Source organism: Thalassophryne amazonica, chromosome 19 (assembly GCF_902500255.1).
Source record: "Thalassophryne amazonica chromosome 19, fThaAma1.1, whole genome shotgun sequence".
Lineage (NCBI taxonomy): Eukaryota > Metazoa > Chordata > Actinopteri > Batrachoidiformes > Batrachoididae > Thalassophryne > Thalassophryne amazonica.
In genome coordinates this window covers 65,596,572-65,613,935 of record NC_047121.1, presented here as the reverse complement: position 1 = coordinate 65,613,935, position 17,364 = coordinate 65,596,572, and the positions used below count along the sequence as shown (strand labels likewise).

At 43.0% G+C, this 17,364-nt stretch overlaps 1 protein-coding gene across 2 annotated transcripts in view; it reads left to right on the top strand.

The window, feature by feature from the left end:
• Positions 1-17,364, top strand: part of tmem260 (transmembrane protein 260) — a 53,346-nt gene that overhangs the window by 20,281 nt on the left and 15,701 nt on the right. For both annotated transcript variants that reach the window (XM_034159427.1, XM_034159426.1), the window contains exons 4-8: positions 1,760-1,937; positions 2,041-2,154; positions 2,589-2,768; positions 9,631-9,671; positions 10,819-10,905. In XM_034159427.1, the coding sequence (XP_034015318.1) occupies positions 1,760-1,937; positions 2,041-2,154; positions 2,589-2,768; positions 9,631-9,671; positions 10,819-10,905 (600 nt within the window). The remainder of the gene's footprint in view (positions 1-1,759; positions 1,938-2,040; positions 2,155-2,588; positions 2,769-9,630; positions 9,672-10,818; positions 10,906-17,364) is intronic.

The window sequence follows — 17,364 nt, the reverse complement described above, 5'->3', positions numbered from 1 at the left end:
CTGGAGCGGCACAGCGAGAAAAGGCTGCGGTATCTTTTATTAAGACTTGCTCCGCGACGCCCCATCAACATCCACCCCAAGTGCATGACGCTCTTACACGCTCGCACGTATGCATCCTCATTCACCAAGAGTGAACACACAGAGAAAAATAAAGACACTGAGCGAGAGAAACCCAAGAAAAAAGGGAGAAGTAGTCAGCAAGCAAGAGTTTTTTTTTTTTTTTTTTGTTCCCCTTCCCTGCTACCATCTTCTCGCTCTCCCTCTTCTTCTTTTTTTTTTTCCTGATTTACTGCGCTTTCCTCAGAAAGCTCTATTGTTCCCCTAGCCTAAGTCTCATCAGGCCTTTTGTGGCTGACTATCACAGCGGCAGGCAGAGAGCTGGAAATGTATAAATGGTATCATGCCTTGTGATTAATGGCGGTGCTTATGAGTCAGGTCTGATAACGGGCCTGCTCTCTACGCAATTTCAGATACCGTTAATGGAATCTGTCTTCTGCGATTGTAATGTGAGAGCGCCTAATTTGCTATGGAGCTTGAAGCTGTCACCGGCAAGGGATTGTGGGGTCATAAGGGACCTGGCAGCCGTTTGGCCTGCAGCTTGTATCTGCGGCACTGAATAGAGCAGCTCTCTGCCTGTCAGTTAGCTGATAGGCTGATGAGGACTCTAAGCCACTCCACACAATGGCGGAAAGGGCCATACTGCCTGACTTCCCTAATTGTCGAGCCTGCTCATATTTCAGAGCCAGCATGCCGGGGACTGGGCTGCCCCCCCCCCACCGTCTTCTTGAACTTTTTCTTTCTCGTTCCATATTTCATCCGTCATCCCGCACAGTGTCAGCCATTAACGCAGCACTTCTCTGCGCTATATTTCCTTTTCTTTCCCTTCTCCGCCATCATTTGCCTGTGCGCTCCCCCTCTGTCTCTCATTTCAGTGCACGGTGGGTCTTAGCGTATAACAGATTATCCCAAGTTTGCTTCAATTACGGCAAAGGAGATGTAGACAGCACAGGAGAGGAGAAAAGCGGAAAGTTTTTGTGCGCACATTATATATTTTAAGAAGCTGAGGATAAAGTGCTATGTGTACCACGGTGGGTTTTGTGATCAACCAGGCTGCTGGCGAGGAACTTCTCATGATATGTGAATGGCCCAATTTACCCAGAGCAGTTTTTCAAGGTCTTGGCCGAGAGGCGGGTTCCAAAATTTGTTCCTGACTTTGTTGTTTTGCTTTCTCAACATCACCACAACTTAATTTAGGTTCAATAAAATATAGAAAGGAGCAGAGCTGGATGGAAAAGTTTAGTCCAAGATTATAAATGTGAATCTTTTTGGATTTTTACCAACTGTAAGTTGTGCCTGTCAGGAGAAATTCCATCCTTCCGTAAAACTTTCCGGCAACTTTCATATCTTAAAACTCAAAATTTTTATACATTAATACTGGGACGTTAAATCTCCATGTGGCAAAAAAATCATGCATGTCTGACATTTATAAATGCCGTTCGTTTTTTTTTTTGTTTTTTTTTACTGAATTTTGTGTTTCAAGTAGGAAACATACCAGAAGCCCTGAAATCCTTGAGAAGTTAATTTTTGGTGAAAGACGGCCAAAAATCAACTTACGGTTGTGTCCCTTGCCCTGATGGGCAAATTACTTGTCAGCATATTAATTGTGGTGCAAATGAAACTTGGTTAAACCTGCTAAAGTTGCTTGATGCGTTTGGGGAAAAATGGGTTACGTTTAAGTCCTTTCCTCACACACCGGCAGGCTGGCAGGTCCAGGTCCTGGAGCCGTATTGGCGGGAGGGGTGTTCGCCGTGTCCAGGCTGAGCTGGCAGTGGTCTGTTGTGGCAGAGGTCTTCACCCTCAACAACCTTTTCGTTGGTCTGCTCTTCTTTGCTTCTGCCAGCTTTCACTGCGCTGAAAATGCCACACAGCGGACAAACGTAAGTCAGTGTTTGTCGTTTGGCTTTTATCATCTTGAAGATTTAATTATGTTTTTTGAGATTAAGGCTCACTGCTTGAATGAACTACTTTTTTTTCCTTCAGATTGCACATTGGGGGGCACTGTGCTGTGGTTTGGGGCTCTGTAACCAGCACACCTTGGTGCTGTATGTGCTAGTTGTTATTCCTTGGGTGTTGCACTGGCTCTATTCTTACAAGGTAAGTTCTATTTTAAACAAGTAGAAAAGTGAATGTGGATTCCTGCTTAATAACCCCGACCCACCAGTATTCACAACTTACTGTAATACCAGCCTTTATAGGTAAGAATTCATAAATACCTTAATTTGTCCATAGATGCCAAGCTAATGAATCAGTGCACCAACCTGACAAGACACAGTACACTCAACAAACAATTCAGTCTTTTTGTTTTGTTTTGTTTATCTTGTCACCTGTCATGTGTCTCAAAGGTCATAGAGCAGGTACCTTAGTGGGAGTTGATCTCCCAATATGTAGACCTGGGTTCAATCCCTGTCCAGGCTGCTTGTCTGTGTCCTTGGTCAAGCTATAAATGGGCACTGGTTACTGTGGAGTCTACAAGTTTCAAGTGTCTACAAGATAAAGTTCAAAAGTACTTTTGCACATTATCTTGACAGGAGCTTTCTTTGTGTCGTCTTTTCACCCTGGGAACATGCTTCCTTGGAGGCTTTGTGCCCTACATCTATCTGCCCATCTCCTCCTACCTCAACACAGCCCGCTGGACCTGGGGAGACCAAACCACACTCTCTGGCCTTTTGACCCACCTGTTGAGGGCCGAATACGGCACCTTCAGTCTGGTACTTGCATGCATGATGTTAAAGATGTGTGTCTAACTTAACATAATGTGTACGTAGACTATTTCTATAATGTGTTATTATTAGTTGTGTACATCTGTCAGCCACTTTATTAGGTACACCTTGGCTTCATTTTGCCTTCCAAACTGAGATAATTCCTCATGGTATAGCTTGGAAGAAGCAGTTGGGAAAATTCCTTAGAAATTTTGGTCCTTATTAAAATAACTTAACACATAGTTCCCACAATATTAAAGCAATAGAAGTCTGCATTGTTGATGCAAGGCAGGATGGATTCATGCTGTCATTTTGATGATGCCAAATTCTGACAGTTCCTTCTGAATGTCACTTGAATCTCCTACACCAAATATTCAACCCCAAGCTATTTACGAAGTGGCAACTAGTACGTAGTCCAGGGTTTGGTTCCAGGTTTGTCCTTCAGGCTACCTGTATGTCCTTGGACAAGATGCTTCATCTGCATCCTCCCAGTCCACCCAGCTGCAGAATCGGGAAGTAACCTGCTCTAGCTATAGCTCCTTACCTCTACTGGTGGTTGGCTCTCACTGCGGTATTGTATCACTTCCTGTTCCGGAGCACAGCGGTGTTTTTCTGTATCTGTTAGCTGTTTAATCTGCGCAGTTAGATTGATCTAGTTATCTAGATTACGATTTGTTTCCCAGTGTAATCTTTACGTGCCTTAACTAAAGCACTCCTTCTGCTGAATCACCTCTAAATTATTTACACATTATTCACTTTGCGTGTTTTTAGGAATCCGCTAGCTTAGCGTAGCTACTAGCTCTTAGCCGGTTTAGCATGGCGGCATCTCCTGTCTCTCCCGCACTTTTCTGCTCTGGGTGTGAAATGTTTAGTTATTCCTCGGCCTCCTTTAGCAGTAATGGTACTTGTAATAAGTGTAGCTTATTCGTAGCTTTGGAGGCCAGGCTGGGCGAATTGGAGACTCAGCTCCGCACCGTGGAAAATTCTACAGCTAGCCAGGCCCCTGTAGTCGGTGCGGACCAAGGTAGCTTAGCCGCCGTTAGTTACCCCCTGGCAGATCCCGAGCAGCCGGGAAAGCAGGCTGACTGGGTGACTGTGAGGAGGAAGCGTAGCCCTAAACAGAAGCCCCGTGTACACCGCCAACCCGTTCACATCTCTAACCGTTTTTCCCCCACTCGACGACACACCCGCCGAGGATCAAACTCTGGTTATTGGCGACTCTGTTTTGAGAAATGTGAAGTTAGCGACACCAGCAACCATAGTCAATTGTCTTCCGGGGGCCAGAGCAGGCGACATTGAAGGAAATTTGAAACTGCTGGCTAAGGCTAAGCGTAAATTTGGTAAGATTGTAATTCACGTCGGCAGTAATGACACCCGGTTACGCCAATCGGAGGTCACTAAAATTAACATTAAATCGGTGTGTAACTTTGCAAAAACAATGTCGGACTCTGTAGTTTTCTCTGGGCCCCTCCCCAATCAGACCGGGAGTGACATGTTTAGCCGCATGTTCTCCTTGAATTGCTGGCTGTCTGAGTGGTGTCCAAAAAATGAGGTGGGCTTCATAGATAATTGGCAAAGCTTCTGGGGAAAACCTGGTCTTGTTAGGAGAGACGGCATCCATCCCACTTTGGATGGAGCAGCTCTCATTTCTAGAAATCTGGCCAATTTTCTTAAATCCTCCAAACCGTGACTATCCAGGGTTGGGACCAGGAAGCAGAGTTGTAGTCTTACACACCTCTCTGCAGCTTCTCTCCCCCTGCCATCCCCTCATTACCCCATCCCCGTAGAGACGGTGCCTGCTCCCAGACTACCAATAACCAGCAAAAATCTATTTAAGCATAAAAATTCAAAAAGAAAAAATAATATAGCACCTTCAACTGCACCACAGACTAAAACAGTTAAATGTGGTCTATTAAACATTAGGTCTCTCTCTTCTAAGTCCCTGTTGGTAAATGATATAATAATTGATAAAACATATTGATTTATTCTGCCTTACAGAAACCTGGTTACAGCAGGATGAATATGTTAGTTTAAATGAGTCAACACCCCCGAGTCACACTAACTGTCAGAATGCTCGTAGCACAGGCCGGGGCGGAGGATTAGCAGCAATCTTCCATTCCAGCTTATTAATTAATCAAAAACCCAGACAGAGCTTTAATTCATTTGAAAGCTTGACTCTTAGTCTTGTCCATCCAAATTGGAAGTATTTGTTATTATCTATCGTCCACCTGGTCGTTACTGTGAGTTTCTCTGTGAATTTTCAGACCTTTTGTCTGACTTAGTGCTTAGCTCAGATAAGATAATTATAGTGGGCGATTTTAACATCCACACAGATGCTGAGAATGACAGCCTCAACACTGCATTTAATCTATTATTAGACTCTATTGGCTTTGCTCAAAAAGTAAATGAGTCCACCCACCACTTTAATCATATCTTAGATCTTGTTCTGACTTATGGTATGGAAATAGAAGACTTAACAGTATTCCCTGAAAACTCCCTTCTGTCTGAACATTTCTTAATAACATTTACATTTACTCTGATGGGCTACCCAGCAGTGGGGAATACGTTTCATTACACTAGAAGTCTTTCAGAAAGCGCTGTAACTAGGTTTAAGGATATGATTCCTTCTTTATGTTCTCTAATGCCATATACCAACACAGTGCAGAGTAGCTACCTAAACTCTATAAGTGAGATAGAGTATCTCGTCAATAGTTTTACATCCTCATTGAAGACAACTTTGGATGCTGTAGCTCCTCTAAAAAAGAGAGCTTTAAATCAGAAGTGCCTGACTCCGTGGTATAACTCACAAACTCGTAGCTTAAAGCAGATAACCCGTACGTTGGAGAGGAAATGGCGTCTCACTAATTTAGAAGATCTTCACTTAGCCTGGAAAAAGAGTCTGTTGCGCTATAAAAAAGCCCTCCGTAAAGCTAGGACATCTTTCTACTCATCACTAATTGAAGAAAATAAGAACAACCCCAGGTTTCTTTTCAGCACTGTAGCCAGGCTGACAAAGAGTCAGAGCTCTATTGAGCCGAGTATTCCATTAACTTTAACTAGTAATGACTTCATGACTTTCTTTGCTAACAAAATTTTAACTATTAGAGAAAAAATTACTCATAACCATCCCAAAGACGTATCGTTATCTTTGGCTGCTTTCAGTGATGCCGGTATTTGGTTAGACTCTTTCTCTCCGATTGTTCTGTCTGAGTTATTTTCATTAGTTACTTCATCCAAACCATCGACATGTTTATTAGACCCCATTCCTACCAGGCTGCTCAAGGAAGCCCTACCATTATTTAATGCTTCGATCTTAAATATGATCAATCTATCTTTGTTAGTTGGCTGTGTACCACAGGCTTTTAAGGTGGCAGTAATTAAACCATTACTTAAAAAGCCATCACTTGACCCAGCTATCTTAGCTAATTATAGGCCAATCTCCAACCTTCCTTTTCTCTCAAAAATTCTTGAAAGGGTAGTTGTAAAACAGCTAACTGATCATCTGCAGAGGAATGGTCTATTTGAAGAGTTTCAGTCAGGTTTTAGAATTCATCATAGTACAGAAACAGCATTAGTGAAGGTTACAAATTATCTTCTTATGGCCTCGGACAGTGGACTCATCTCTGTGCTTGTTCTGTTAGACCTCAGTGCTGCTTTTGATACAGTTGACCATAAAATTTTATTACAGAGATTAGAGCATGCCATAGGTATTAAAGGCACTGCGCTGCGGTGGTTTGAATCATATTTGTCTAATAGATTACAATTTGTTCATGTAAATGGGGAATCTTCTTCACAGACTAAAGTTAATTATGGAGTTCCACAAGGTTCTGTGCTAGGACCAATTTTATTCACTTTATACATGCTTCCCTTAGGCAGTATTATTAGACGGTATTGCTTAAATTTTCATTGTTACGCAGATGATACCCAGCTTTATCTATCCATGAAGCCAGAGGACACACACCAATTAGCTAAACTGCAGGATTGTCTTACAGACATAAAGACATGGATGACCTCGAATTTCCTGCTTTTAAACTCAGATAAAACTGAAGTTATTGTACTTGGCCCCACAAATCTTAGAAACATGGTGTCTAACCAGATCCTTACTCTGGATGGCATTACCCTGACCTCTAGTAATACTGTGAGAAATCTTGGAGTCATTTTTGATCAGGATATGTCATTCAAAGTGCATATTAAACAAATATGTAGGACTGCTTTTTTGCATTTACGCAATATCTCTAAAATCAGAAAGATATTGTCTCAGAGTGATGCTGAAAAACTAATTCATGCATTTATTTCCTCTAGGCTGGACTATTGTAATTCATTATTATCAGGTTGTCCTAAAAGTTCCCTAAAAAGCCTTCAGTTAATTCAAAATGCTGCAGCTAGAGTACTGACGGGGACTAGAAGGAGAGAGCATATCTCACCCATATTGGCCTCTCTTCATTGGCTTCCTGTTAATTCTAGAATAGAATTTAAAATTCTTCTTCTTACTTATAAGGTTTTGAATAATCAGGTCCCATCTTATCTTAGGGACCTCGTAGTACCATATCACCCCAATAGAGCGCTTCGCTCTCAGACTGCAGGCTTACTTGTAGTTCCTAGGGTTTGTAAGAGTAGAATAGGAGGCAGAGCCTTCAGCTTTCAGGCTCCTCTCCTGTGGAACCAGCTCCCAATTCAGATCAGGGAGACAGACACCCTCTCTACTTTTAAGATTAGGCTTAAAACTTTCCTTTTTGCTAAAGCTTATAGTTAGGGCTGGATCAGGTGACCCTGAACCATCCCTTAGTTATGCTGCTATAGACGTAGACTGCTGGGGGGTTCCCATGATGCACTGTTTCTTTCTCTTTTTGCTCTGTATGCACCACTCTGCATTTAATCATTAGTGATCGATCTCTGCTCCCCTCCACAGCATGTCTGTTTCCTGGTTCTCTCCCTCAGCCCCAACCAGTCCCAGCAGAAGACTGCCCCTCCCTGAGCCTGGTTCTGCTGGAGGTTTCTTCCTGTTAAAAGGGAGTTTTTCCTTCCCACTGTAGCCAAGTGCTTGCTCACAGGGGGTCGTTTTGACCGTTGGGGTTTTACATAATTATTGTATGGCCTTGCCTTACAATATAAAGTGCCTTGGGGCAACTGTTTGTTGTGATTTGGCGCTATATAAAAAAATTGATTGATTGATTTAGGCTGGTGTCCCATACAGGGGGAGAGTCATAGACTCTCATTTGCTTCATGCTACAGTTTCGACAGTCAGATATGGTAAATAGACTACATTTATATAGGGCTTTTCGATCTGATGCTGATCCTCAAAGCACTTTACAATTGCCTCACATTCACCCATTTACACACACACACTGATGTCAGGGTGCTCAGCTTCACACTCGGACCTTCTACAAGGGTCCCATCATGATATTTTTTTAGTCTCATTAGGATTGGAACTGAGGATCCACTGGTCAAAAGCCCACCTCTTGAGGTTCTCGACCACCATCTCCACAGCTTTTGGATAAGTATCACCCTCATGGGCCTCGGGGTCTGTACAGAACCTATTTCATCTGTATGTCATCAAACCAAGTAATATTCTTCCAACTGTCCTTTGTCTAAGTTTGGTGAGTCAATGTTCATTGTAGCCCCAGTTTTCTGTTCTTAGCAGGAGCAGCATCCAGTGTGGTCTTCTACTGCTGTAGCCTGCCCGCTTGTGTGCTCCTAGATGCACGTCTTAGACCTTAGTTGCAACAATTCAATTTAATTTATTTCATTTGTATAGCGCCAAATCACAACAAAGTTGTCTAAAGGAGCTTCACACAAGTAAGGTCTAACTTTACCAACCCTTAGAGCAAGCACACAGGTGACAGTGGTAAAGAAAACGCCCTCTGATGATTTGAGGAAGAAACCTAAAGCAGACCAGGCTCAAAGGGGTGACCCTCTGCTTGGGCCATGGTACAGACACAATTGACAAAATGAATATACTGGAAATTTTGAAATTTTGGGCATCCATGTCGGTGCACAGGGAAGGAGGCTTGCAGAAGTAGACATCACCCCTCCACTCCTCCATTTCTGGATGGAGTCACACCTCAAACAGAGAGGAAAAAAAAAACAATCAGGCATCAGACAAACAACAAATACAGTATAATTTGTCAGCATTAAGCAACTAGAAAAACAGAAGAAATACTAAGGTGATCACCGGCCACTAGCCCTAAGCTTCACTAACAGACCCAGAATTTAGATAAAGTTGAGGCCGTTCCATGTTTCGTTTCCTAATAAACTGAATTAAAAGAGTAAAAATCATAGTAACATACTATGCTAACCATACAAAAGGGAAAATAAATGCATCTTAAGTCTGGACTTGAAAGTCTCTACAGAATCTGACTGTTTTATTGATGCAGGGAGATCATTCCACAAAATCAGCAACAAGTGGTTACTTGAGTTACTTCTGGCTTTCAATTACTCGTAGTTTAAACCAGTCTGGCCATTGTTCTCTGATTTCTGCCACCAATAGAACATTTTAAAACCAGAGAACTGTCTGTGACAGGGTCTTTCATCTCTTTTGGACCATTCTCTGTCGACCCTGTAGAGATTTGCAGATGAAAATCCCAGAACGTCGGCTGTTTTGGAAAAACTCAGACCAACCCATCTGGCAGAGTCACATCACCTTTTTTCTCCATCCTGACACTTGGTGTGAACTTCAGAAGGTCTTCTTGACCATATCTACACATGTAAATAAATGCATTGACTTTCTAGGGTAATGTCCAGTCAGATAGTTGCTTTAACAAGCAGTTCACCAGGTGTATCTAATGAAGTGGCCAGTGAGTGCATGTGTTGTGTTTTTTTAGTTTTAATCTTTGCATATCACTGTTTTTATGTGTTTTCATTGTGTTTGCAGGCAAAGCAGGAGAGTTCTCTGAACCTGTCCACAATGCTTCAGTGAGTACATCAAACCCATTTAACCATTAAAAAAAAATATAAAATCTTTTGTTTTTGACTCATTTGTTATAATGTTGCCAATCCACAGGATTTTTTTTTCTGGACCAATCAGGAGATTTTAGGAAGTCTCAGAGTCAGTATTATAAATTGCTTCCAGTCAGAGAGTGTCACTTTGGCATCTTTGACTGTACAGACGGACACGCAAGTGGAGATGTTTTGGAGATGGTCAGCACAGTTTGTGCTGCAGTCTGGTGTTTTTACGCAGGTTTAACCACCGATGCACAGATCCTCTCTGAGAACAGTCATTTCTGCAGCCCTTCTTTCTCTCTCTCTATCCTTCCTTCTCTCCCCAGCAGCTTTTGTTCTTCCCATTCGAGCTCTCTCCCATCAAAGGAGAACGGAACCTGCTTAGAGGGCCAAATCACTGCGTTCTGTTTCTGCAGCAGTTTGAAATGATCACTCAGCTTTGGTGTTTAAGCGTGACAAGCTGTGATGACAGACACTGCAATAGAACTGGAGAAATTGTATTTTTCCACTCCAGCACCCTCCACTCCCACCTACACCCCCTCAACCCCACCATCTCCACTTCCAGCAACACCGTCAACCCACTCATGGTATCTTCCTCCAGCTGACGGGACGGGGGCCACATGTTCATCTTAAGACCCCCCGCTACCAGCTCCCCTCTGCAAGGCACCCGCCCCTTCCCATCAGCACCCCCACTGCTTGATGGGCAAGCACACCTTCAAGATGGGGACGAGAGACGAACATGACAGGCATGTTGCACTGGAGACGTAAACCCCGCTGGAGAAGCTGACAAACACACATACGTGCACACACACACACTTGGAGATATAGAGACTCAATAAGCTGTCAAATAGAGATGGGTATTAAGAAAGAGGCAGGAAACTATCTCTGTGCTCTGAGCAAGCGCTCTGACTGACAGGTGCTGTGCGGAGAGGATGGGGGGGGCGGGGACGACGACACAGTCATTCGTATCTGTCAATCTGAAAGGAAGAGTTCATGCAGTTTGTTTTAGAGACGATGGAGGGCATTTAATAATGGGTGTCCTTGAATTCAGTCATGGGTAGAGGATTTGAACTGGTCCATATTTATATGTATTGTGTGTGTGTGTTTGTTTGTTCATCAGGGCCCAGTTGGACCACTGCTTGGCGGACCTTTCTCTTCCCATCCTTGTGCTGGCAGGAATGGGCCTGCTTCTCTCGTCATGGGATAGGTAGGATGAGCCACAGCAGACGCCGTCACGCAACACACACTTCAGCATCTGCTTTAACCAAAAATCTAATCCCCCGGAGTAAAAGACGGGGAACAAAACCACTGACAAAATGCTGAGCGTAAGAAAAAAGAACACAAAACAGCGAGGCACCTAACTGTCAAGCTGTCGAGACGCCACACCTTCACACGAAGCAGAGTTGATGTACAAGTGCTTTTTAGGTTTTTAAAAAAACACGTTTGTGTGTAAAAGTTTGTTGTTGCTTTTGTGTGTCTGTACGTGGAAGCGTGAGTGATTCATTAGAGTGGTTTGTGGGGTGGTATGAATTGGCCAGTGATGGCCTCGAGTAAGAAAAGGTCCAAGTTGGACCATGCGAGGGTGCTAACAGCTCACTGCCTGATCCCCTGCTGAGGGAGCACAGTGATACAAGCAGCAGCTGCCGTGTTGATGACCACAACACCGAGACTTTGGAAATGAAGGAAATGAATATTTATTGAAACTCCAAACGCACATATGTGCAGTATGTTAACATAAAAGCAGTGCCTGCTCCTACTTTGCATCATGCATGTGATTAGAGCTGCAACTAATGATTATTTATTATTTTAAGTATATGGCTATGATGCTACGCGCACTCTGATTGGCTGATTTCCAGTGTGATATTTTCCTGTATCAGACTTTTACCATGACAATCGGTCCAGATATCAGATTTGATTCAGATTTGTTACAAACCAGAAAGTTAAAAACATGATTAGAAAAACCAAGTCGGACATGATCGTACTCCATAAATATCGAAACGGCATCGGAAAAAAAACACACAGATTGAAAGTTTACCAGCTAACAACCAGACCATCTGTTAGTAAGTTCTTCATGGAGAAGTGAACAAGTCTGACTCGGAGCCAAAACAGTCAGCAGCTTTCACATTCGGGCGATACTGTAAGTTTACGGAAAAAATATCAGACCGAGGTGTTGACGGTACGGGCCGAGCATAGTGAGATCTGTGCAGCGATATTCCCATACAGACCGTTGTGAAAAGCATGTGCCCCCACCCCAAAATCCAACATATAAAGGATATAAAGTCCTAAAATATCTGATATGAAATGTATCTACCCCCCCCCCCCAAAAAAAACACCCTCCATCATATAAAAGATAGAAAGTCCCCAAAATTAAAAAGGCATCTATTTGAGAAAATATTATGGAAGAATATCTTGCACACAGCTTTTCCTCTTCCTGAGACAGTAGAGAGTCAAGAATTGTTCCAGCTGAGAACCAGCTCCAAATTTTTCACTCCGTTGGAATGGTTTACCTCTGACGTTATCAGTTCCTCTACTCAGTGCCGCCTTGTTTTTCTGACAGTTCGGTGTTGCAAAAACCCATGTGTCATGACATCAGACACAACATCATCATGCTAAACTTTGCATTTAGCAAGAAGGAAAGTAGCTGCTTTGACACTGAAAATGTCTGTTATTTGCATTTTTTCAAACAGAAAATTGATCCAAAATTGATAAGGACATGAGTACAGAAAGGAACTGATAATCAGAATAATAAAAATAATAAAAATGTCTTTATTTGCCCACAATCCAAACATATTCAGTTTACTGTCACAGAAGAGGGGAACCCCCCCCCCCAGAAAATATTGACAATTAAGAAGCTGAAATCAGACTGTAAAAAACAAAACAAAAAAACCCAAACAATGATTTATCAATTATCAAAATGGTTCATAATTGATCAGTCGTTGCAGCTGTGTTACATCTAATGATGAGTGTATTCCCTACAACACACCCAGACGTGTCCAGGCAGCGCACAGGTTTATGATGTGTTGAGTGACAAATTAACAAATTTGTTAATTTCTGCTGATCTGGTGCATCAAAGGGAACTAAATTTTAAAGCTACACTATATAGGATTTAGTGTCATCTACTGGTGAGGTTGCAGATTGCATTATGCTGTTACATTTTGCTTCCCTTCACGTTCTGGCTTCTTTGTTGACAGAGATTCAAGCTCCTTTGCCTTCTCTTGTGATAAGCAACGTGTATGATCGATAACATCCCTGTTGGTCTAATCCCATTTCGCCTACTTCCCATTTGGTCTACTTTCCATTTAGCCTACTTTCCATTTGGCCTACTTCCCATTTGGTCTACTCTCATTTCTCTTACTTCCCATTTGGTCTACTCCCATTTCGCCTACTCCCATTTCACCTACTTCACATTTGGCCTACTTCCCATTTGCTCTACTCCCATTTGGCCTACTTCCCATTTGGTCTACTCACAATTCATCTACTTTCATACTGAATCATATTCCCATTTTGTGTACTACATATATTATGTCCATTCCCATGTTATATAAAAGACAACTCAAGGAATAATCGGCAGTGGTTAGACTGTGTAGAAGGGAGCAACTACTGATTCCTTTGCTTTTCACATTTTGCTTCCCTTCACGTTCTGGCTTCCTTGTTGATGGGGATTCAAGCTCCTTTGCCTTCTCTTATGATAAGCAACATGTATGATCAGTAACTTCCCATTTGGTCTGCTCTCATTTCTCTTACTTCCCATTTGGTCTACTCCCATTTGGCCTACTTCCCATTTGGCCTACTTCCCATTTGGCCTACTTCCCATTTGGCCTACTTCCCATTTGGCCTACTTCCCATTTAGCCTACTTCCCATTTAGCCTACTTCCCATTTCTCTTACTTCCCATTTGGTCTACTCCCATTTCGCCTACTTCACATTTCACCTACTTCCCATTTGGTCTACTTCCCATTTGGCCTGCTTCCCATTTGGCCTGCTTCCCATTTGGCCTGCTTCCCATTTGATCTACTCTCATTTCTCTTACTTCCCATTTGGTCTACTCCCATTTGGCCTACTTCACATTTCGCCTACTCCCATTTCACCTACTTAACATTTTGCCTACTTCCCATTTGGTCTACTCCCATTTTGCCTACTTTCCATTTCGCCTACTTCCCATTTCGCCTACTTCCCATTTGGCCTACTCCCAATTCGCCTACTTCCAATTGGCCTACTTCCCATTTGGCCTACTTCCCATTTCATTTAAGATTAGGCTTAAAACTTTCCTTTTTGCTAAAGCTTACAGTTAGGGCTGGATCAGGTGACCCTGAGCCATCCCTTAGTTATGCTGCTATAGACTTAGACTGCTGGGGGGTTCCCATGATGCACTGAGTGTTTTTCTCTTTTTGCTCTGTATGCACCACTCTGCATTTAGTCATTAGTGATTGATCTCTGCTCCCCTCCACAGCATGTCTTTTTCCTGGTTCTCTCCCTCAGCCCCAACCAGTCCCAGCAGAAGACTGCCCCTCCCTGAGCCTGGTTCTGCTGGAGGTTTCTTCCTGTTAAAAGGGAGTTTTTCCTTCCCACTGTCGCCAAGTGCTTGCTCACAGGGGGTCGTTTTGACCGTTGGGGTTTTTTACGTAATTATTGTATGGCCTTGCCTTACAATATAAAGCGCCATGGGGCAACTGTTTGTTGTGATTTGGCACTATATAAATAAAATTGATTGATTTGGCCTACTCCCATTTCTCCTGCTTCCCATTTTGCCTACTTTCCATTTGGTCTACTTCCATTTCGCCTACTTTCCATTTGGTCTACTTCCCATTTCTCCTACTTCCCATTTGGGCTACTTCCCATTTCTCCTACTTCCCATTTGGGCTACTTCCCATTTCTCCTACTTCCCATTTCTCTTACTTCCCATTTGGCCTACTTCCCATTTCTCCTACTTCCCATTTGGTCTACTCCCATTTGGCCTACTTCCCATTTGGTCTACTCTCATTTCTCTTACTTCACATTTGGCCTACTTCCCATTTGGCCTACTTCACATTTCGCCTACTTCCCATTTACTCTACTCCCATTTGGCCTACTTCCATTTCACCTACTTCACATTTCGCCTGCTTCCCATTTGCTCTACTCCCATTTCTCCTACTTCCCATTTGGCCTACTTCCCATTTGCTCTACTCCCATTTGGCCTACTCCCCATTTGCTCTACTCCCATTTGGCCTACTCCCATTTCTCCTACTTCCCATTTGATCTACTCCCATTTTGCCTACTTCCCATTTGGCCTACTCCCATTTGGGCTACTCCCATTTCGCCTACTTCCCATTTGGCCTACTTCCCATTTCTCCTACTTCCCATTTGGCTTACTTCCCATTTGGCCTACTCCCAATTTGCCTACTTCCCATTTGGTCTACTTCCATTTCACCTACTTCACATTTCGCCTACTTCCCCTTTGGCCTACTTCCATTTCACCTACTTCACATTTCGCCTACTTCCCATTTGCTCTACTCAAAGCGCATATTAAACAAATATGTAGGACTGCTTTTTTGCATTTACGCAATATCTCTAAAATTAGAAAGGTCTTGTCTCAGAGTGATGCTGAAAAACTAATTCATGCATTTATTTCCTCTAGGCTGGACTATTGTAATTCATTATTATCAGGTTGTCCTAAAAGTTCCCTGAAAAGCCTTCAGTTAATTCAAAATGCTGCAGCTAGAGTACTAACGGGGACTAGAAGGAGAGAGCATATCTCACCCATATTGGCCTCTCTTGATTGGCTTCCTGTTAATTCTAGAATAGAATTTAAAATTCTTCTTCTTACTTATAAGGTTTTGAATAATCAGGTCCCATCTTATCTTAGGGACCTCATAGTACCATATCACCCCAATAGAGCGCTTCGCTCTCAGACTGCAGGCTTACTTGTAGTTCCTAGGGTTTGTAAGAGTAGAATGGGAGGCAGAACCTTCAGCTTTCAGGCTCCTCTCCTGTGGAACCAGCTCCCAATTCAGATCAGGGAGACAGACACCCTCTCTACTTTTAAGATTAGGCTTAAAACTTTCCTTTTTGCTAAAGCTTATAGTTAGGGCTAGATCAGGTGATCTTGAACCATCCCTTAGTTATGCTGCTATAGACTTAGACTGCTGGGGGGTTCCCATGATGCACTGAGTGTTTCTTTCTCTTTTTGCTCTGTATGCACCACTCTGCATTTAATCATTAGTGATTGATCTCTGCTCCCCTCCACAGCATGTCTTTTTCCTGGTTCTCTCCCTCAGCCCCAACCAGTCCCAGCAGAAGACTGCCCCTCCCTGAGCCTGGTTCTGCTGGAGGTTTCTTCCTGTTAAAAGGGAGTTTTTCCTTCCCACTGTCACCAAGTGCTTGCTCACAGGGGGTCGTTTTGACCGTTGGGGTTTTTACGTAATTATTGTATGGCCTTGTCTTACAATATAAAGCGCCTTGGGGCAACTGTTTGTTGTGATTTGGCGCTATATAAATAAAATTGATTGATTGATTGATTGATTTGGCCTACTCCCATTTTGCCTACTTTCCATTTGGTCTACTTCCCATTTGGTCTACTCCCATTTCTCCTACTTCCCATTTGGGCTACTTCCCATTTCTCCTACTTCCCATTTGGGCTACTTCCCATTTCTCCTACTTCCCATTTGGGCTACTTTCCATTTGGTCTTCTCTCATTTCTCTTACTTCCCATTTGGCCTACTTCCATTTCACCTACTTCATATTTCGCCTACTTCCCATTTACTCTACTCCCATTTGGCCTACTTCACATTTCACCTACTTCACATTTCGCCTACTTCCCATTTGCTCTACTCCCATTTCTCCTACTTCCCATTTGGCTTACTTCCCATTTGCTCTACTCCCATTTGGCCTACTCCCATTTCTCCTACTTCCCATTTGGTCTACTCCCATTTCGCCTACTTCCCATTTGGTCTACTCTCATTTCTCTTACTTCCGATTTTGCCTACTTCACATTTGGCCTACTTCCATTTCACCTACTTCCCATTTGCTCTGCTCCCATTTGGCCTACTCCCATTTCACCTACTTCACATTTCGCCTAATTCCCATTTGGTGTACTCCCATTTCACCTACTTTCCATTTGGCCTACTTCCTATTTTGCCTACTTCCCATTTGGGCTACTTCCCATTTGGTCTACTCACATTTGGCCTAGTTCCTATTTGGTCTACTCCCATTTCTCCTACTTCCCATTTGGCCTATTTCCCATTTGGCCTATTTCCCATTTGCTCTACTCCCATTTGGTCTACTCTCATTTCTCTTACTTCCCATTTTGCCTACTTCATATTTGGCCTACTTCCATTTCGCCTACTTCACATTTTGCCTACTTCCCATTTGGCCTACTCCCATTTGGTCTACTCCCATTTTACCTACTTCACATTTCGCCTACTTCCCATTTGCTCTACTGCCATTTGGCCTACTCCCATTTGGCCTACTTCCCATTTGGTCTACTCACAATTCGTCTACTTTCATACTGAATCATATTCCCATTTTGTCTACCACATATATTATGTCCATTCCCATTTTATATAAAAGACAACTCAAGGAATAATCGGCAGTGGTTAGCCTGTGTAGAAGGGAGCAACTACTGATTCCTCTTCTTTTTCTTCTGTTTTCTGGCTGTGCTGTAAAATGCAAAAGGCAGAGTAAGTATGTCC